Source organism: Taeniopygia guttata, chromosome 23 (genome assembly GCF_048771995.1).
Source record: "Taeniopygia guttata chromosome 23, bTaeGut7.mat, whole genome shotgun sequence".
NCBI lineage: Eukaryota > Metazoa > Chordata > Aves > Passeriformes > Estrildidae > Taeniopygia > Taeniopygia guttata.
Genome location: NC_133048.1, coordinates 6,679,516 through 6,701,711, shown reverse-complemented (window position 1 = coordinate 6,701,711; position 22,196 = coordinate 6,679,516). Strand labels below are relative to the sequence as shown.

The 22,196-nt window shown below is 44.5% G+C and overlaps 1 protein-coding gene across 42 annotated transcripts in view; it reads left to right on the top strand.

Moving 5' to 3' along the window:
- EPB41 (erythrocyte membrane protein band 4.1) overlaps nt 1-22,196 on the top strand; it is a 94,837-nt gene that overhangs the window by 58,393 nt on the left and 14,248 nt on the right. For 16 of the 42 annotated variants that reach the window (XM_072918020.1, XM_072918005.1, XM_072918012.1 and 13 more), the window contains 11 exons: nt 399-496; nt 823-995; nt 2,513-2,629; nt 3,888-4,016; nt 5,221-5,328; nt 6,802-7,007; nt 8,783-8,839; nt 8,961-9,002; nt 9,745-9,807; nt 12,792-12,971; nt 14,850-14,885. In XM_072918020.1, the coding sequence (XP_072774121.1) occupies nt 399-496; nt 823-995; nt 2,513-2,629; nt 3,888-4,016; nt 5,221-5,328; nt 6,802-7,007; nt 8,783-8,839; nt 8,961-9,002; nt 9,745-9,807; nt 12,792-12,971; nt 14,850-14,885 (1,209 nt within the window). Of the gene's footprint in view, nt 1-398; nt 497-822; nt 996-2,512; nt 2,630-3,887; nt 4,017-5,220; nt 5,329-6,801; nt 7,008-8,782; nt 8,840-8,960; nt 9,003-9,744; nt 9,808-12,791; nt 12,972-14,849; nt 14,886-15,311; nt 15,735-22,196 lie in introns of those variants that run through there. The other 26 variants (XM_072918023.1, XM_072917997.1, XM_072918018.1 and 23 more) reach the window with 22 other exon arrangements.

Here is a 22,196-nt window from a genome sequence, read left to right as displayed (position 1 = left end):
GCTGCCTCTCATGAATGGGGAAATCCCTGGAGCAGCCTGGTTACATCAGGGAGAGAGGCTGCAAAGGGGATCCACCTCTTTCCTCTTCTTCCTCCTTCTCCTGTTTTCACTCCCATGACCCAGCCTTGCAGGGAGGTCAGTGTTTGACCTCAGCCCACAGCTGGGCAGTATGACAGGGGGGATAAATCTACGGCCTGTTGCTCTGCAAATCCCTGTGCATCTTGAGGGATGCCTGGGCTAGTGGCCAGGCCCTCTCTTTCTTCTGACCTGAGGTCCTGCTGCACATTGTGGGGCAAGTTCAGCAGTTTGTGCCACAGTAGACCAGAGTAGTGGGCTGGGGACTGGGCTCCTACCACATATATTTCCTGCTATACCTAAATAACTTACGCTTTCCACAGCAAGAACAGTATGAAAGTACAATTGGGTTCAAGCTACCAAGTTACCGGGCAGCAAAGAAGCTCTGGAAAGTATGTGTTGAACATCACACCTTCTTCAGGTGGGTTTTCTAAACAGTAGCCTCACCCTGAGTAACTTAGTGCTTGAATTTAAGTATTGAAAATGAATATTGTTCCTTAGCTTTTTGGAAAAATGGGAGAGAAATGGTTTCAGGGACGGTAGCTGTTTATTTTGCAGAAAATTTTTAAGCAAGTTCTGTTTGTAAGACCCATGATTTTTGGGTCATGTAGATGTGAGACATCATCAGTATGTGCATTTCCTTGGCCAAATGGATGAAAGAGAGTCCTTTAATTTCTATTTTAATTCTTCTTCACATGCCCCTTCCTGGCTTTGGAGGTGTGATTTTTAAATGTGTGTGTCTTTCAGGCTGACTTCCACTGAGGCCATCCCGAAGAGCAGGTTCCTGGCGCTGGGCTCCAAATTCCGCTACAGTGGCCGGACACAGGCGCAGACGCGGCAGGCGAGCGCCCTGATCGACCGGCCCGCGCCCCAGTTCGAGCGCACAGCCAGCAAGAGAGTGTCCAGGAGCCTCGATGGAGGTGAGTCAGTCCCTGCTGTGTCTTCTCTCTCCCTTCTGGAGTCACCAGGATGCTGAAGTACTCCTTAAGGAACACCTGGATACCCTGCTGTACCAAAATGCAGGTGTAACTTGTCGGTGTAGGACAAGACCTTGTTCCTGCCCCTTACATGTTTGGGAATTATGTGCCTGTAGTGAGACTGAATTGGTGCTCAGTTGGTTAGAGCAGGGTGCTGATAACACCACAGGAATGGGTTTGTTCCCCGTATTGGCCATTCACTTAAGAGTTAGACTATGATCCTCATGGATCCCTTCCAACTCAAAGTATTCTGTAATTCTCTGATTCTGAGTTGGACTTGATGATCCTTGTGGGTCCCTTCCAACTCAGAAAATTCTGATTCATCACACAACCTTCATTCACATACACAAAACCACCCAACCAAACCAAAAATTCCCCCAACACAGAATAAAAGTGGATGATTTGCACCTAATCCACCCCTTTTCCCTTCACAATTACAACAAGAGTTCCCCGTGATCATTCTGCTCTCTAACATTGCTCAGTACTTTTGCCCAATACCTCTCCCAGTTTTTATCCTTCTCTCAATATCACAGCACTGTGAGGGCTGTTATGGGTAAATGAACTCCATCTCAGCCAGACCCAATACAAAAATGCAAACCAAGGCTGGTCCCAGCAGAACTGACTGATGAAAAGAATTTAGGTAGGTGCTGAAGACTTATGGCTAAGTTCTGCTTGTAAAGATATTTCTTCATTTGATCTCAAAGCATTTTCCTTCGGAAAATTAGAAATTAAGCCATTCTGTTTGTTTTGATTAATGTGACTTCTTAAATTCTGTAGTTTTACATGAGGAGGAGATTTTTTGCCATGATAGAAACTTTTTCAATGTCTCTTAAAGCGATGCTCAGGTCGGAGTTGAGATAGGCTCATCTTTGAGATTTTTAAAAGAAATTGATAGCAGCAGAGGAGGTGAGGCATGGAAAAGGGAGTGCCTAAGTTTGGTCCATGTCATCTGTATCACAGGGTATTAAGATCCAGGGAAAGAGGGGCATCCCTGTGCACCACAGAGACCTGCCTGATGGAGCAAGGGCCGTGTTGCTTTATCCCTCAGTTTGTGCTGCAGCCTGGGGGGACCAGGGCTGTTCAGCATCCCATGGCCATCAGCAGCTAGGCTGTCCCTGCTTCTGGGCTCAGTGACCTCCTGAGCCTGGGTTTTATGTCGTGGAGCTGGAGGGAAGGGATGGTTCAAACTCCATAAGGCAGCAAAGCCAAATTCCAGCTTTGGAGTTCTGGGCATGTGCGATTCCTCAGGCACAGTGCGCAGCAGCAAGGGAACCAGTGCTGCTGGTTGCCTGTTGACCATGTCATTATGACTCCAGTTGGGTAGAGAAATTGCAGCTTCAGTGCTACACCTGAATGTAGGAGCTGGTAGAAGAGCAGCCTGGGAATGTGACACTCCTGCCCCCTTGACATCTGTGCCTTTGCCATGCGGGCGGTCGTTAACATGTGCCCCGTTTCTTCAGCTAAACGTGCGACTCAAAAGATTGAGTTCAGAACCATAGAGGAGGAGAAGCAGAAGGAGGTGGTGGTGGTTGAGGTTCCTGAACCAAAACCTGCGGATCAGATCCGAGAGAAGCCAGGTATAGCTGTGGTGGTGTCTAAAACTCTCTGCAGTGCCTTTCCTATCCTCTTTACATGCTTGTTCCTGACAATTTCCAATTTTCACCAAATCTGGTGGCTTTCTCTCTTCATTTCTTTGCAAGAAGAGTTTCCCAGTAAGAGGAGACACAGCCCAGTTCTGGAAGACTCCTTAAATTTCCATCTTGCACCTTATTAGACTTCAATTCCTGTGGGGCGGTGGGGAAAAGATTAGGATGTGCTGGCACTTGAGAACTCTCTTGTTAAATGTGGGTAGTTTTGTATATATGGATTTGAAAACTTAAAAGTTTTCAAGTTTTGATCGTGAAACTTCTCATGAAGTTTCTGAAATTCTTCATCCCAGAACCTCCTTGCCATTTTGGGTTGGGTTTTTTTTTGGTGTTTGAGAAATGCTACCCATTTTGCTCTGTGGAGCTTATATTTCTCTTAGAATAGGTATTTTTAATAAATATCAATGTCCTTAAGAGGTGTGTAGGTACAACAGCACATTTGAATACTCATAAGCGTATCACAGCAGCGGTGTTGCAACTATTTGCAGTCTTCATCACTTGGATAGTGACCACCTGTGGTGTATTAGGGCTGGAGATAATTCACATGCAAATGCTTTGGGTATTCTCCTACCACCCAGAATTTTTTGACTGCATTACTGCTTTTGACTGCATGACTGCTTTTCTAGTATGTAGATCAAGTTTTCACGAAGTGTGACAAACTTCCTCTCCGTGGGCATTCCTTGAATCCTCACTAATCAGCGTCTCCTGGTGGGGAAAGGCCGATGCTGTAAAAGGAGAAGGTGGGGAATTTCAGACACCAGGGCAGATTTGAAGTTGATCACTCAAGTATATTTAATTAATGCTGATAGGTTTCTAGCTTCTTTGACTGGATGTGTTTTTCCTGGATTTTGCCAGCCAGCACCTGTTTACCTCCAGACTTAGCAGGCAGAGCCCTTCCTAGTTCCATACTCGAGAACTGTTCACGTGTGCCACATCTCCTTTCCTGGGCAAGGAGCCCATAAATCTTATCTTTGTGTTCTTTCCTCCTCTCATCCAATACACTGCTGGGTCTGACAGCCCTAAAAGGACTGACACACAGTTCCATTGTGGAAAATGACTATTGAACTGCCTGCAAACTTCCTTGCTGTTCCCAGCTACTGAGAAGGATCTCCTCACTTCTTGCTCTGGTGACCATTGTGTGTTTGTGTGGGTCCCCAACCCCCATTAACACCTGCAAACCTCTTTTTAGCCAAACACACTCTTGAAACTTTTGAAATGAAACCCATTGCAGAGGAGGAAGAGGAGGAGGAAGCGGTAGAGGTCGTTAAGGTTCCTGTTGTCAAGCCAAAGTCAGTGGAGCTGGTGCAGCCATGGTCAGGTACAGCTGCAGTGGTGTTTGGTGGCAGTGGCTCCTGTGCTGTTGTTACTGGGGTGAAGTGATGCAGTGCTGTAGGACAGAGGTTACACTGGTTGTGGTGGTGTTTAGTTGGCACTAAAATCACTCCTGGCTTTGCCGTGTGCTGCTTTTCAGGTGTAGTGAGGGGGTGCCATGCCCTGGCTGTGTGTGGAAATGAGTGTGCAGTGGCCTCTTAGAGCTCCTTCCATACTGTCCCTTCTTGTGAAGTTTGTTCCCCTGAGCTGCAGGAGTGCACTGAGCTACAGTGCCTGGAAATCAGGTTATGAGATCTGGGACTGCTGAAGGTCAGCTATATTCCACTTTATTTCTTCTCTAGGGAACTGCTACTTGCCTAGTTGGGGAAGGATGTCAGAGCAACATCGCTGCTGCAGACAGATCCATATTAATCATAACTAAAAGTAGAGTTGGTTATTTGTTGCAGGAAGAGGAGATTGAAGCCATAGAGGGAGGTAACTGGGAACATCACATGTTTCCTTGGTTGCTATGAAAACCACTGGAGAACGGTCATGGCCCCAAGGCTGCCAGAGCTCCAGGAACATTTGGACAATGCTTTCAGGCACTGGGTGGGATTGTTGAGATGTTCTGTGCAGGACCAGGAATTGGACTTGATGATCCCTGTGGGTGTCTTCCACCTCAGCAGATTCTGTATTCCACAGGATGCGTGGCAGCAGATCAGACATCAGCTGGTGTCAGACCTGAGCACATCCAAGGCTCTCCCATTGTAGCTGCCCCTTCTCATCCATCTCCTGCACTTTCCCTCATCCTGGCTTCTCTGCTCCCAGTAGGGACTGTTGGTGAGGTGATGGTCATGGTGATGGTGATCAGTCATAGAATTCTGGAATGGTTTGGGTTGCAAGAGACCTTAAAAATCACCCAATTCCAACCTATGTTTTATATCTCAGTGCTTTTTACTGTCTTTAAATCATATGTCAAAATAGCCAAAGGCAGTTAATCATGAAAATGTAACTAAAATACAGTTCTGGCAGCCCAGAACTCATTGTTGGATGGCACAGGAGAAGCTTGGTGTCTGTTACCATTTTTCCTGCATGTCTTGATACTCTGGGAGAGCAGGAAGAGAGATGGCCCTGCAGATTTACTGATGGCAATATTTCCTTTGCTGCTTCCTCTTTAAGGTGGCATTTTAACACATCCATAACTTTTTTAGCCAAACGTGATCTTGGCAGTATTGAGATAAGCCCAATTGAAGAGGAGGAGGAGGAGGGAGAGAAAACCATGGTGGTGAGAGAACTAGAGCCGCTGCCGAAGGAGTCAGGTACCACTGCAGTGACAGCTTTGCACTCCCAGCATCCTCCTCATCCTGGCCGTCCCTGCCATCTCACCTCCGTACAACCTTCCCAGCAGCTGTCACTACTTCTGTGACATGAATACACTCGGACACCGCACTTACTGTCCTTTGAAGAGGATAACACAGTGTCTGGGTCACAGAAATGAACTGCTGTGCCGAGGAGCAGGGAGAGGGTGGAGCTAGCAGTGGTGGGGTGGGTTTTAAGGTTGTTTACAACAGGATGTGATGTCTAGGAGTTTGTCTTGAAAGTGTCATTCCAATCTCTGGAAATTCAGAAATTTAAAAAAATTCTTTTTTTGCCTCCACGTTGTACATTTTTAGCCACATGGATACCTTATTCTCTCTATGTTTTATTAAGACACAGATGAGATGTTGTTACCTTTTCAGTACAACAGGATTTCTTACTGAGGAGTTGCTTGAAATTACAATTTTTATTTTAACAGCAAATTTTCTATGAGTGACCTCATATTGGCTGGAATATGATACACAGTATGGTCCTGCTGCAAACTGTGATTTTAGGAGTGTGAGACCATGTCAAAAGTATTCTTTTATGTGACAGGGTATCTTTTAGTGAAACATCCCTAAAAACCAACATCAGGAGGACCAAATAGCTTATTATATACCTAGGTGCACACAGGAAATGAATTTGGGCTTACTTTGTCACACAGCTTTGGTTTGACTACTTCCTTGGGTTTGGGCAACTACCTGGCAAATCAGGACCTGAAGGAAAAGAGTAGGCAGTTGATTTTGTGTTCACCCAGTGCTTATATTTACAACTCTTATCCTCTGAAAAGATGATTTTTGGCAGCATGCTGTTCATTTCTGCACTGTCACTGGCCTAGAGGCGATGGGTATCTTCCTGCTGTGCTGCCTTGAAGATACCCAGCTCAGACATACAGCCCCAGCCTGCCTTGAAACCCACTGGGAAGTTGCTGAGAAGTTTGCTAGAGCAATGCTTGTTGATTATTTTTTTGAGCGGGGGGTGAAAGCATGTGTTTTTCTTCTGGAAGCCATCTGTTTCTGCGTGAGGAGATGCCCATGAGTACAGAACTCCTCATGCTGTGTCTTTTCTAGTTGCATTGGAATGAAGTCCGTGTCAGTTGTGTGTGAAGGACCCAGAAATTCATGGCAAAATGTCAAAAATAGATTTGCCTTTCTGGTGTGGCTTCTCTGCAGAGTGCAAGCTTGCTTTTGTAAACCATCTGCTATGGGGTTTTATTTGATTTTATTTTAGGCCATAAAGAAAATAATCTCAACTCTCCTGTACTAAATGCACAAGCTGCTTTGCTCAACATCTTTATTTCTTTTCCCTTTTTTTTATCCTCCTCCTCCTTCTCCATTTCTTTTTAAATGACAGCACTGTAATTTGGAAAGACTTTGTGCAGTCCTTTGAAAAGTCACCTGCTCTGAACTGTGTCCCTGTCTGTCTCCCATCCTCAGCAGTGGCTGTGATAACACCAGAGCGGAGTCCCAGGCCCACTTCAGCCCCAGCTATTGCTCAGAACCACCCTGCAGAGCCAGCCCCAGCTAAGTCAAATGTGAAGGACATGGCCACATCTAAAGTAGGGAAGGAAACAGCAAAATCTGATGGGAGACGTGAAGAATATCCACTGGAGAAACCCGAGGAGCCAGTGGATGCCTCAAAGGTAGGTCAGAGCAGAGTCTCTTGGGAAGAGCTGGGCTGGAGCATTGCTCAAGAAAGTCACCTCAAAGCAGCAGCTCTGTCCTGGGAGATGAGGGGTTTATCCCTCATCCCTCAGTGTTGGGTGGGAACAGGCACAGGGGTCTGGGTGCCAGGGGAATCCCAGCTGTGACGTTCCAGGTGGAAGAGGGAACTCCAGGGCACTTGAGTATTGGTGGTTGTAGTCAAAGCAAGTGCAGCCTGCTAGATGGTTAAAAACACTGGCAAGAGTTGCACGTGATCATGGAGCTAGAGTTCAGAGCTCACCCGTGGCCAGACTGTGCCTCGTGATTCCTGGTATGACAGCAGGAGGGAATTGCAGTGAAATCAGTGATAATGGATCTGGTCTGTAGCCCAGTGCCAGAATGTTTTTCAGTATGATAGGCCTTTGCTGGGAGAGCTGGTAATACAGTGACTGCAAACTGGACTAAAACTTCAGTTAGTTTAAAACTTGAAGTTGAAAATGGCACTGGTGAGACCTTGGGGAGTTTATTGTTTATATTCTGTACTTTTAACAGTTATTTGATTTTTCTATAAATGTGTGAGTTCTTTGCTGGGGTTGATACTTGTGTGCTGTTCTAATAAGTCAAAATAATGTGCAAGATTATTGCTGATATTACAGTGTCCTTAATATTCAGCAGATATTACTGACTTATTGAAACCTTGCAGTGATGCAGCAGAAGTGTTTGCCTTGAGACACAGTTTTCACATTACTCCAAAATTTAGCTGTTCTCAGCATTTCTGGAACCACATAATTCTAAACATATCAAACAAGTCAGTCTTGTGTGAGCATCTCCAGGGAAGATTCCTATTAATTAAGGTTTGGAGATGGAGGTGACGAAAGAGCAGTTGCTTAAAAAAAATCCATGGCCTGCATGAACAGTAATTCTTAAATGAAACTGCTGAAGAGAACTTCAGACTGGCACTGTGGGGTGGTAATTCGAGCACAAAGATCCTGCCCTGCTATTCCTGCCCAGCTGCTTCCTCCAATTATGTTACACTGAGAATGAGGAAATTTTACTTCTCCCATCTTACTTATTACAGTTTTTTTTCCTAAATGCTTAAACATTAGATTTTTTTCTCCTTTAAATATAGTTGTGGGAGGAAAATATGGATTTGAACGTACTAAATTTACTGTTTCTCCAATGGAGCTGCATCACTTCTTCTAACACCCACTGATGCTTTTGCCTTCAGAGTATTTGTCAATCTAGTTTCCCTAAAATACTTCCTTTAGAGTGTTAAGACAATCTTGGCTTTCTACTCATGGACAGGAAAGAACCTATTTTGTGGTGTTAGGCTTGGTTTTGTAGCTATGCCTCTTCTTACTGCCTCCTCCACCATAGTGCCTGTGGTATAACCAATAATTTCTGGTTTTGAGAAGGTGTGTGTTAATTTGAGCATGTTGCTTTGTTTGGATTTTTACTGGGAGATCCAGCTGCCAATGCCATTTGAAAACATTGCCTAGTCAAGCTAATGCAAGTGGGAAGCCCTTCTTCAGAAGCACTGGTTTCAAATACAAATAATTCTCAAGCTGGAGGAATTATTTAACATGCTGTTGACTAACAAAGTTATGGGGAGCTGCCATGTTATTAACCCCTGCCCAGGGCTGCATGTTGGTTTTTGCCTGTTCCCCCAGCACTTCAAAACCAACTTTATGCAGCTGTTTTCAGAAACTAAATGGTTTCTTAAAACAAATCTACTAACAAGAAATGTTTTTGCCAATTTATTTCTTAAATGTAGGTGAGGAAAACACACATTGAGGTCACAGTCCCCACCATGAATGGTGCCCAGCCCCAGGTTTGTGCTAATAATTCAGTTTAGGTTGCTCACACTTTTTTTTCCCAAGGTTCAACATAGTTAAATGAACCAACAACTCTTTTTTTCTTTTTTTTTTTTTTTTATCTCTGCCCAACACCAGCAGCCTGCAGAAAAAGAGGAAGAGCTGATAAGAATGAGGAAGGTTAGCCATTTTACCCTTTCACTGGCCAAATTTGCCATATCATTCATGCATCTGTAACCTGTTTAAAAAGACAGTGCTCCAATTTCTTCATGGGTTTTGGGCTGGGGTGTTGATTTTCTTTTAAACTACAAAATACTTGATTTGAAAATTAATAGCCTTTTGTCTCATAGACCACCTCATTGCTGAAATTATGCATGTTGAATGTTTAGAAGGAACACATGTTTTGATTTATGAAATTTCTTCTCTGTAACAAATTTAGCTAGAAACTAAATGTAGCCTGCATTGCCGGAAATGCAAAACAAAAATCAGGAGAAAGCTTCTTTGGTATTGATTAAGTAATAGTAATTCAAGATGGGAAAGTGGTTACAGTGCAGTTGCTGTGCACATTGGGACCTTGTAAAAGTCCCCAGTGCGGCCTCAAACTCGGGGGTGGGCCTGCATCTCTCAGGAATATGGTGTGGTGACTCTGCTACCACAGAAAACCAGGAGCTGTCTCTTTGTGGCCAGAGCCAAGGCCCCCTGGGAGCTGTCTCTTTAAAGGACTCATTGCATCTCCCATTCGTCATGAGCCAGACCCCCATTCCCAGCGGAATTTCCACCCCATGCTGCCACAGCGCTGCACTCCCAACGCTGAGTTAACTTTTTAATTTGCCAATTTATTGATCGCACAAGACCAACGTTTTAATTTTTTGTGCTTTTTTTTTGTTTTGTTTTGTTTTCCCCTTTTCTTTCATTTTCACAGAAGAGATCAAAGAGGCTAGATGGTGAAAACATTTATATCAGGCATAGCAATTTAATGTTGGAGGTTTGTATGAACTTGAAGCTTTTTTTGAGTTGCATTTGCTAAAACTTCTGTATCTGCGCTGAACTTCTTCCTCTTCTGCTGCTGCCCTTGTTTTTGCATGCTCTTGCATGAAAGACCTTTTGATTTGATTTGATATTTTAATTATGCTTCTGCATGGTGACAGTAAACATGATGATGTGCAGGCCTTCTTCCTTCTTCCTCTTCTGACTTTCATTCTCTCATACCTCCCCAAAATACATGATTGGCAGTGCTCAGATCTGCTCTGGGACCCACTGGCTGCTCAGGGGGTCATGGATTGTAGTGCTGGGCTCATTGACCAGTTTTTCACTACTTAAAACAAATTTTTTCCTGGGGGAAAAGCCATTCTGTGAAAATACAAAATTCAGGAGAAGCTGTAGTGAAGCTGGGGCAGATTGCCTAGAGCAGCTGTGGTTGCCCTTGGATCCCTGGAAGTGTCCCAAGGCCAGGTTGGATGGGATTTGGAGCAAGCTGGGATAATGGAAGGTGTCCCTGGCCAGGACAGGCGAAGAGTGGGATGGACTTTAAGTTCCCGTCCAACCCAAATCATTCCAGGATTATGTGAAATTGTCACCTCTGTGGTGTCCAGGCCACCACAATGTCAATGTTGCTTCAGGCAGGAGTGATCTTTTTGGATGATGCAGTGGTGTTTGCAGCTTTTCCATCCTCTTCCCAGGCCTTTTTGGCCTTGCAGCACGTCACTACCCTTGGGCCCCATCCTGCCTCAGTGCCAAGTCCCTCTGGATCTGACAGAGAGGCTCAGTGGTCACAGTTGGCTCATCCTTCCATAGTACAGCTCCTCTCTTTGGATTTGAAAGCCCTTTCCACTTGTTTTCACCTAAGCTCAGTCTCAGAACAGACCATGCCAATCATATATTTTATTTTCTTTAATACACTCTGGTATGGGAGATGTTTTGTGGCTTCTGATACTCGGTCCTGTGTTACATGTTCCTACTCAAACTTACAGCACCAGCAGCTTGTAGGGTTTTCCCTAGTGGTATCCCTTGAAAGTGGAGTGTATTAACTGCCTTCTCATCAGAATGTTCAAAGTTTTGCAGCTCCTGTGTGGGTTTCTTGGGGTTTGTTGTTTTTGTTTTGGGTTTTGTTGGGATTTTTTTTGTGGTTTTTTTTTTTTTTTTTTTGGACTGCTACAACATACAGCTTTGAGTCACAAGTGAAGGGTCTGCACATGATAGGCAGAGTTTGGCCACCGTTGGAGCGCTCTGAAGACCGTGCCTGTTGCTTTTTCACCTAATTCAAACAGCTCCAATTCCCCAGCCCCAAACACAGCTTTGTAATTGCTTCTAACTTATTTTTTCCCCTCCGTGCAATACTTGCCTCCAAGCCCTTTCCCTCTCCACTTCATGTCCCACAGTTCTGTTGCAGGTACTCCAGCCCTCCCCTACAATAGGGCTGACCCAGCAGCTCACCCCCTTTTTTCCCTTTATTTTTTTAATCCATGCACTTGGCAGATCAGGTATTTTCCTGGCAGACCTCACACTCCTGAAGCTGCCTAGTGATTTTACTGAGAGCCTTTTAACGCTCCATGTGCACTGGCTTCCTGCAGAGAGGGAAAACCAGGAGGAAAATGGTAACACTGAGCAAGCTGGTTCCTCAAGGTGCTTCCCAGACCTGGCTCCATGTAGCTCCTCGTGGCTTTGGCTCCGCTGCCAGCCTCCCCGGCCCTGCTCCTGGGCAGTGCTGAAAAGCCAAGGTGGTCCTTCTTTCTTCTCTGAGCCAGGAGCAGCTGTAGGGTTCTTGGACCAGGAAGGGACTTACTCCAGAGTCCACAGCAGACTAGTTTCTACTTTTTTTCCCTACCTAACAGGCTCTTGCCTTATACTTTCATCTAGGATAGAAGCCAAAATTTGTTATTTTCCCCCCAGAACTGTGCCAAAAAAAGTAAATATTTTTAAAGAGGCATTTGGAGTTTAACCCTGTGGAAGGAGAGTGGTGTGTCCTCGGTGAGCTGCAGGAATGGAGATTTTTGGGAGGTCCCTTCTTTAGGGATGCATTTGCTGTCCCATTTTCTAAAATCGATGGGCTGAGTACCACCTAAAAGCACAAAAAGAGTGACATTTCCTGGTGATGCTTTTACTGACCTTGATTTTCCCCTTTCTTGCTGCTTTTTGGCCTTGTCCTGAAAAGTTGTTTGCCTTCTGCAAAAGCTTTCTTTTCTACAGCCTCTGATTTGCTTGCAAGGAAGAGCTATTTTTAAAGGTTGACTTGCCTTGAAGTGTGTGTGTTTATGCTGTAAACGGGCATCACACAGTAAAAATGTGACTTTTTCCAGATGAAACATTTTAGCAGGAGTTTCTTGATTGATCCAGCATAAAATAAAATTTCAGTTTGATTTTTTTTTTCCAAAAAAAATAATCCCATCTTTGTTTCTGAAGTCTAAAACTGCCTATGAAAGTTCCTGGAGGGATGAGATGAGAGGGAGGGGGAAAAAATGGCAATGGGGATATTCTGGAAGCAAAGATAATTTCTGCTAGGAAAAAAGAGAAACAGGTGTGAAGTGAGTAAATAAAATTGAGAAAAGATTTTCTTTATCATCAATTGTATTAATACCTGGAAGTACTCATGCTAGCAGAAGGTAAAGAAAGCAAGCCCACAAAATTTAAAGATCTTAAATTTAATAACCCAAAGAAACATAGTCTGGCAAATTTAAAAAATCCTGTTTGGGGAAAATCCATGATATTCCAGCTCAGCTGTCACCTGCTTTGGTGTAGCTTGAGATGAATCAATGGCATGTCCTGCTGCTGGAGGAGACCCTGTTCTGGGGTTGCAGTTTATCTCAGTTAATCAAAGAGGAGGAGAGAGGACACTCCCTTTGTGTGTTTGCAGTGTGAGCACAGTTTGGGAAGTTGTCAGTAGTTCTGCTTAAGTGCAGCTTTGCTAAACACAGCTTAGGCAGTCCCGAGTTTCTCCGTGTCCCTTCACTTATCCTGTCCTTTTGCTGATAGGATCTAGATAAGACCCAGGAAGAAATAAAGAAGCATCATGCCAACATCAGTGAGTTGAAGAAAAACTTCATGGAATCCGTCCCAGAGCCTCGGCCGAGTGAGTGGGACAAACGTTTGTCCACCCACTCCCCTTTCCGAAGCCTCAACGTCAACGGGCAGATTCCCACAGGAGCGGATGGAGTGAGTACCTTGGCATGGGGTGTTCCAAGGGGCAGTGTTGCACTGTGGGATTCAGCTCCCCTTAGCTTCTGCTTATTGTCAATTTTAATAGTTAGTATTGACTTGTACCATGTAGAATGTTCTCTGAGAGAATCAAAGCTTTAGTCATAGTATCATAAAAATGTGATTTTTTGGTAGAGAAGGATGTAAGAATTCCTTAACTGGTATTGATGTTACTTTTCCTAGTGTTGCTGTCAGTGTCAGATGCTAGACAGCACTTCCCATGGCTGGTTTGGGGACTGGCTCATTCCTGGATCTCCTCAGAATGTGGAAAAAACCCTGACAAACCCAATATCCAAAGACTGAAAATATTACTTCAGTGATAACATTACAGATAACCCAGTGCAGAAGCACTGGGATCGGATGATTTTTCCAAAATAATTTTGTTCTCCAGTTAATCTGGTATGTTGTTTGGTTTAGGCTTGCATTAGGAACTCCAGGGGCTGATCTGCTGTGGAGGCTTTGAAAAGACTCCTTGAGTGGCCACAGCAGGGCTGTTCAAACATGATGAGAATCTCCCTCCTTCCAGGAACTGTGTGTTAGTAACCACATACACTCACAGTTTCTCTGCTAATTTGCTTAAAATGGTAACTTTTCAAGTTAAAAAACAGTCACCAACTGGTTTCTTCTGGCTAACAGACAGCTCTGTGTCATGCTAGTGGTAACTGGCTCAGATTTGGAGTCTGTGAGTAAAACTGTAGTTAGTGCCTGTGGTAATCAGTCTTTTAAGTGGTAAATGCAATTTTTTATTGCAACAGAAAAATTGCATCTTGACTGCAAATGGTGGCAATTGAAGACTCTCCTTCCTTCTCAAAGCCCTGCAGATGAACTAGTATTTCATATTCAAACAAGGCAGATACTTATTAATCAGGAAATAATCTTTCAGTGGATGGAGGGAGGGTAATTGTAACATGTATAAAGGGTTTAACACCGAGTTTACTACTCCTCAAAGCTTGGAGTAAAGCCAGGGCTAAAGGGCTTTTTGTGCCTACTGGAAAAATGAGATCCCCAAAATGAACTTAATCGGGGTTGGTTGTTACAGAAGCTCAGAACGGTTTAAATTGGAAGGGAACTTAAAGCCCCTCCAGTCCCACCCCTGCCATGGGCTGGGGCACCTTCCACTGTCCTGAGTTCCTCCAAGCCCCATCCAGCCTGACTTTCCAGGGATCATGGGGCAGCCACTGTTTTTGTGGGCAGCCTATCATTGGGATTACCCTGTTTAACAAATGGATGGACTTTACCCTCTGTGGCTGAGCCTCAGTGTAGATTCTTCAGGAGTGTGGGCAGCAGAGCTCTGCTCACAGTGCCCAGTGGGTGGGACAGAGCAGAGGCTCTCAAGCTCTACAACTGCAGTTCAAGAATGTTATTCTTGTTTTTTTTATAAAGAATTTCTTGAAAGGTGACCACACTGAGACCTTGGAGGCCTGCTGGTCACCATAACTCGATGGTGTGAGCTTGTCCCACCTAAGACTGCAGTGGATCTGGAGCACTGCAGAATTGGTGTCAGCCCTAGATTTGCATTTCTGGAAGTTCCTTCTTAATCTGGTCCTCTTTGAAAAAATGATCTCACCCTGAGGTTGATATGTCCTGCTTTGAACTTCCAGAAATGCATCTTCCCCAGGCACTGACCGGGGAGAAAGTTTTCCCTCACGTGCATGTGTTGAAGGATCATAAATCAGATGGTAATTAAGGAATTGTAAATCATGGTGCAAAGCCATCGCTCCTGTTCATGATGCCCTGCCTTAGTGGCCAAAGGTTTTTTGCCAGCGCCCACTTCTCTGCTATTCCTGTATGTTTTATTATGAGACAACTGAACCGTAACACGCTTTGTGTGTCCAGGTCAAGAAAGTCACTGTCCCATCTTCTGAGAGACAGGTTGGTGGGCTTGAGGCAAAGCTGCTGCTCTGATCTGTGCTTCTGAACCAGACTTGCTATTGCAATGGCACCGAGCAAAAGCTCAACAGCAGCTGCTGTATAATGGTTTTTGGTTTTTTTGCTACATGAAGTAGTTTCATAACTCACACCCAGAGGACTTTGGCACTGCTGCAGCTTTTGCAGCTTTCAGTTTTTGCTTATTTTGGTGCATGGCTGGTTTGAAAAAGCTGCATGACCAGTATAACCATGTATTTGGAGACAAAAGCAATTCTGAAAATTTAACTGTTCCCTGTTTTTTTTTATGTCGTCTTTCTTTCCTTTTTTTTTCCTTTTTTTTTTTTTGTTTTTTTTTTTTTGTTGTTGTTGTTGTTTTAATGATCATGTTACTTGTTACTCTTGCATTTTATATTTTCTTTTGCTGCCCAGTCTCCCAGCTACTTTCTCCCAAATTCTCACCACTTAGGGGTGTGCAAAGAACCAGTCCCAAAATACCGCACTGACCAGCGGAGGTTGGCTCAGCTGAGAGAGCTTAGAGCCAAGTTTTTCCTTTCCTAAGTACACTCGGGTTTGACCAGGGCTGGCAAACTAAAGGGATGTAGAGTTACTGAACAGCAACATTCCCACAATCATTCCTTTCTTCAGCAGAAGTGCTGAAGCCCTTGCATGGTCCAGTGTGCTGATTTACTCATTCTGGGTTTTTATTGTTCTTTAGACTCCAGAAACAAAAATGCTAAAACACAGAACAAAATTCCAGGATTTTGCACTGCTCCTACTGCCACTCTGCCCATTCCATGTGTGGGATTTCTAAGATTTACAGTTTTTCACTTGTTCAATAGAATTTTCAAACCAATTGAAATTTTGATACTCTGATTAGAACTTTGGAAAAGTGTTTTGTATCTGCTCTGCAGCCTGGCTGTTCCATGGGATTTTCCAAACACTGGGTTTTAAGGGCACTGTAGATTAGGAAGCTGTCAGAGACCACATTTTGTACCACACCATTCCTGTTTCGAATGCTTCAAACGTTTTTCTCACTATTCCAATTCCAAAACAATCTGGAAGATTTTGGGCATACACTTTTCTGGGAGGAGAGTCACCAAAGACCCATGATCCCAATACAGATGTTGATGAGCTCTGCAGACAGAACATGGTTCTGTAGCTCCAGGGCTGGTGTGACCCAGGCCACCAGCAGCTCCCCAGGGCAGTTTATTTTATGTTGATAAGAGCTGCCATAATGCTTTGCACATCTCCAAGTGTCATTTTGGGCACTTTCCATCTGTCATTTTTGTTCATCTCTCTCTGTCTTTCTTGATCTTCTACCATGAAAGCAGACACAGGAACGGCCTCTGTTAGTACAGAATGAAGACAAACTAAAAGAGCAGGAGATACCTACTGAGACAGCCTTTCCCCGGCCAGCAAGTGAAGCAACTCTTCCAAAGGTTTCTATTACAATCCCTGAAGAGCAGAAATCACTCAAAAAGTGTCAGCTATACCCTAGCATTTTTCCTTCTCCACGTATTCCCTTTATGATGTCCTTTCTCCTGGTCATAGCACTGACTGTTTGGTGGTTGCTCTTTCTCTGAGTGGCAACAGGGTCATGTTGAAACCTGAAGACCAAAGCTCCTGAACTTCTGGGCTGTAGTCTCTGCTGCATCTTCTTTGTCCTGGTCTTTGATCTCCGTAGTTCGCTGTCCCTGGGAGGGACACCCTGTGACTGTTGTGTTAATCCTTCTGTATGTCCTTGTGTGGCTGTGATGGGACCTGGCAGGAGTGGCTGTGGATTGCCAGGTCCATTCTGAAGTTTCCTATGGTGCAAAAGCAAATTCTTTGAATTGTGTTCCCAGCTGCTGTGGGAGAGCAGATGAGGGGAGGAAATCCTGAGAGGAGAGTCTGGTTTCCCAAGCCCCTGACGACTTCCCATAGGAATTGCTGGATAATTGCTTTTAAGCTTGTTATTTTAAATGTAAGATACTCACAAGCTGAAGAACATTTGACACTGATCTAAAATGTGCTTTACAGGAATCTTCTGAATCACAGAATCCTGGAATGGTTTGGGGTTGGAAGGGCCCATAAACATCGTCTTGTTCCCTCTCTGCTATGGGTAGGGAACCTTCCCCCAGAACAGGTCGTTCCAGGTCCCATCCAACCTGGCCTTGAACAATTCTAGGCATGGGAATCCACAGCCTCTGTGGGGAACAAGAGGTTGACTCTCTAGGAAGAACATTGGAATCTAATCCATAAGCACTAAACTTCTAGGAAACTCAGATTGGCATTTAAATAAAAAGTGCTCACTGCTCCTCTTGGTAATAATTCAGGGGCAGGGTGTGCTTTTCATTTTCTAGTGGGGGAAACCTGTGACAAAGTATCCCAGCTTCCCTCTCCACCCCTATTCTCACATCCAAGAAAATACATAGTGTTACAGGAGAAAACCCATTGCAAGGAGATATTTATTGTAAACATAGATTAATTTTTTTTTTTATTTGAAGGTCTTGGTGCACTTGGGATGTGTTTCATTTAATTTGTGTAGAACTAACTGAGGCATGTTTGCTTAGGTCACAGAGATGAAGTTGCCTATTGTTTGAGTATTCCCTCTATTGTCATGTTGACTTAACCACATCAGGACACACATCTAATGTTAAAGCCCTCAATTGTTTTTGACTTCTTTAACCAAACTGTTGCATGCTGGTTGTTTTTCATTGCCTACAATGTAAGTGTCTGGATGATGCTCCCATTTGTCCAAGTTATCCTGGCTGAGCTGTGCAGGCTCCAGCCCAGCTGGACTGAGCAGAGCTGGTTTGTGAACTGGAGAGAAGGTGGGGCTTTGTGTCTAAGGGGTTTCTTTTCTGTAAATAGTAATGATGGGGCTGAGCTGAGCCCCCCATTTCTCCTTTCAGCACTAATTCGTGTTCTCCTGTGTCCACTGGAAGACTGGGCTGGACACAGTCACTCTGAGAACACCCCCTATTGTCACCAATGGTAGCAACTGCTCCAGCAGCATGGAAGAGAAAGGAGAAGGCCTTTATTACATGGACTAAAATGTGTGAATATATATAAATAGCTGTATTTATAAGCCTTTCTAGATCTGTATCTGTGTGAACAGTATTATTTAGGAAGCTAGCAGATAAACTTGAAGGAATAACGCAAATATGGTATATGCTGTGTGGTCTGAGGGTCTGTGGGTTATCATGGGCCACTCGAGCCATCTCTTCCTCTTGAGGTACAGGTTGAGGTTCTAAATGCTGTCTCAGAAACTTAGATTGCTAGACAAACCCTTTGTTTTAATCCCACAGGAATCTTTCCAATTCCTCTTGTAACCTGCTCCGATTAGTTTACCAGTTTGTGCCTTTAGGACTTTGTTTTGTGAGGATGCTGACTTTTCATTGGAAAATATTCTTCCCTTTTTAATATACTGCCTTTAATATACAGTCTTCCTCCTTTGGCACTAGGAAGTGTAGAAGTCTGAGGGTTGTTATCCAGGTGTAGTCTGGTTTGAAGGAGGGTGTTGGCTGGCTACCTCCCTGAATCCTTGGAGCATGCCTTGGAATGCACTTGGACTCCAGCACATCTGGTGTGGAGTTTAGGAAGATGGAGGTGGGCCCTGGAGTGGAGAGGTGAGGGAGGATGCTGGGATGCCATATGCTGTGTGGAAAATGCAGGGTGGAAGAAGTCAGGGGATGCTTGTAGCTGTCATTCCTTGCCTGCATCTCCTTTCCAAAATAGTAACAGTTATGACGAAGAGCTGGGATTGTTTGTTCTTCTCAACCTGGTGTGAAGAGGGAAGAAACAGGAGTTGTTTGGATCTCTCTGTCCATTTTCTGTCCATATTTCCTGGAGTTTGAACACACAGGTGATTCCTTTCCAAAGCCATTGCTCAGGATCACTGCTTGGGATGCTGCAGTGAGCACAGCTGAGTTTACTGCATTTCTGATCCAGTGACAAGAACTCGGAACCCACATTAGTGGCTTTGGCAAAGCCATGGTTTCTATAGCTCTGTCGCCCATTTTCAAAGGACCTGAATTCTAAAACTTTTTGTCCAGAGCAACCTTAGGCCAGAGTGCTTGGGGTGTCTCATCCCAGCCGGATAAGAGATGGACTCTGTCACCTCTACTCAATTCTGTAATGCTTTAATTCAAATGGTCTCTTTCTCTCTTTTTTAATCTTGAGATAAGGCTGGTTGTCATCAGCAAAAAACCTTGGAAACTTTACACTCTGAGAATGCTCAGGAACATTTTTGTTCCTGAACATACATACCAATTATCATTGCAGAATATAAAGAAATTGAACAAATGCTTTCTGTGTCTCTGGCAGTTTAGACACCAGTTATCCATATTCCCCCAGGTAGATATGATCCCTCCTGACAGAGGAGGCCTGTAACTTAGCAAGAACAGAAACCTTGTCTGTCCAAAGCCCCAGGGATGTGCCCGCTGTGTTAGAACCCCTTTCCTAGTCGCTCCTCTGCTTTTTTCCCTGTTTGCTTGTGATGCAAAGGGATAACAGTCCATGGCAATCCACATAAGGATCCCGTTTGTGCACATTCCATATCTTTGACACCTTGGTGCTCTGGTTTCCCCCTTTTCCCATGATGTCAGCACAGGATGCAGCATCAAGAGGAGAGTTTTGTGAGTCCTGCTGTCATCCCTGTGGCACAGGGAGAGCTGATTGGCTCTAGTGCTGTTTAAAGGCTGAGATTTCAGGGGATCTATAAAGGAACCAGTACATGAACTCTATTTTCCTCAGGAATAAACTTGCTGGGAACACGAGCAGCTCCTGGCTGCCTGCCCTGACACTGGCACCCATTGACACAGAGATTCACACACCCTGTTCATCCTGGCTGGTGCAGTGCCAGGCTATGAGCAATGGAAAACTGAGTTATCCCTCCTGCAGAGAAGCTGGAAATGTCTGCAGCATGTAACCTCATCCAGGCTGGCATGAGAAATCGTGGTTTTTCAATGTGACCTGCTGCAGAAAATGACATTCTGGTGACTGGCACACTGGTGACATAGGCAGGATAAGTCTGCCAGCAGTTTTGCCCAGTGTTTTGTGGTGTGGTCACTCAGCTCTTTGATGCTCGTGTGTAGGATCCCATTGGGAGCTTTAGAGGGTTCAGTGCTTCCCATCGTGATATTGATGGTTGGCTCCTCACTCACTTCCTGAATCTCCTTACCCAGATTCAAGCTCTTTTGGACGCCACCTAAAACACACAGGAGTTTCTTGTGCTTTCTTGCTTTAGGAAAACGCTGAAATCCGTATTTTGAAGCAGCAGATGTGCCAGAGCCAATAGCTTGTGACTCGGATTCAGCTCCGAGGCTGTGCTGGGTGTGGGGCTCTGTGTGTGATGATACTTGAGGTCTTCATTGCTGTGAAACAACATCCCTTTTTCTTTTTTGACCTCTAAAAGGGAGCAAATGATAAATGAGGCTGTTGGCTGCATCTCCTCCCACCTTCTGCCTCACTCGAGGAGTTATGGAAGGTAAGCTGAGGACTCTCCATGGGCAGCTCAGTCAGGGCAGTCTTCAGCCAAGACTGGCTGCCCTCTCTTGTGGTTTGTCCAGTAACTAGTGATGACCCTAAAGAGTAGGTATTCCATATCAGTAGAGGTGGGTTTCCTCAGCACCAAAGGCAGTAGTTTGTGTTTGGAGGAATGAGGCTTGGCTGTACCACCGGCTCCTGGGAAGGTTATCATAGAATCATGAAATACCCTGAGTTGGAAGGGACCCATAAGGATCATCAAGTCCAGATCCTAATGATGATGGGCAATGTCTTTCACTTCACATCAGTGTTAGTAATTTGTCACTTTGAGAATTTTTTCACTGGTTTAACTGGGTTTTCTTTTTTCCTTGTCATGAGTTGATGGTGCCTGTTCTTACCTACAGGATGAGGAAGTTTTATGGATAAATTTAGCCCAAGAAAGGGTTATGGATTCATGCAGAAACTCCGTGGTCTGTACTTATTAGTACACTTGAGAACTGGGTGACACTGGAGAACCTGACAGAGGTGATTCCTCTGTTTGCATCTTTTGTGGTTTGTGGGGTTGGATGGAAGGACGGGCCTTGGTTTGAGCCCCTTTGGGATCTTTTGGCAATGGTAGACAGTCCTGTTAGACTAGTCCTGTGGGGACTAGAAACACTTTCTTTTTTACCTAAAATGCTCTCTTTTGGAACACTTTTTTGGTTTTGTATTTTTTCTCAGATTTTTCTTTGTAAATATGTACATTTATCCATTAATAAATGTTATTGCAAATCAGACCTTCTTTCCACTGCTTATTAACAAAAAAAGCTATATATGGTCTGTGTTAATGACTTCTTGGACTAACCTTCAGTATTCCTTTCTCAAAGCAGGAGCCATCAGACTCTGAGTCATTGCTGATGACATTCAAAGTGTAGGGTCTGTTGGACACTCTTGGGTGTGGGTTGGGTGCTCCTGGGAGTACACAAGGCTGCAGCTCTAAGATATCAAACTGACCAGAATAATTCAGTTGAGGATTAAATCCAGCTTGGTTTAAGACAGGCTTTGTTTGCAGGAGTCCTCTACCAAGTACTTAATGTCACTCTAGCACCTTCTCCCACTTAGCTTTGGAGACTGTGCGGTAGGAAAAATCAATTGCAGAAAGTTGTTTTGAGAGCAGAAGTGAGGCAGGTCCTGCAGACCTTGGCTGCAAGAGTCTCTGTCTCACATGGTGTGTTAATGTGGGGACAGAAATGTTCCTTTTTGGTTTTGTAAGTGAAGAAACCACATTCCTAATGAACCACTGTTCCTCAACTCAGTTGAAACAACATGAGCTTCTGGTGGGTTTTTTTCTGGTTGAAGCTCAGGTTGTGTTTTGAGGTTGTGTCAAGAGTCAAAATTAAGTCCCGAGTTTTTCAAGATTACAGGAAGGCAGATCTGGCTGCTCATAATGCTAGTTCCCAAGATGAGTGTGGCACCAAGGCAGAGCTTTGTGTGACTTCATGTCTTGGTTTAAACAGACAGGTGTCTGTTAAGGAAGGGAGGAGCATCCTGTGAAATGAAAAATGTAAACCCCTTCCGTCCAAATTGTTATAATTTTGAAATTAAGGGGCTCTCAGGCAAAGGTATTGGAGTAGGAATTGCAGTTCTTTATTAGGAAAGAAATATATTAAAAAATAAATATAGAAATAAAAATGCAGTAATACAGAACAACACTGCCAGAGTCAGAGCAGCCCTGGCAGCCTGTGGGGCAGGGAGGTGGCAGCAGCCCCATCCCAGGGTGGCTCAGCCCTCCTGCAGTGCCAGCTGTGCTTCTGCTGGAGCAGGATCCTGCACAAGGGGGGAGTTCTCCTCTGGAGCTCCAGGGCT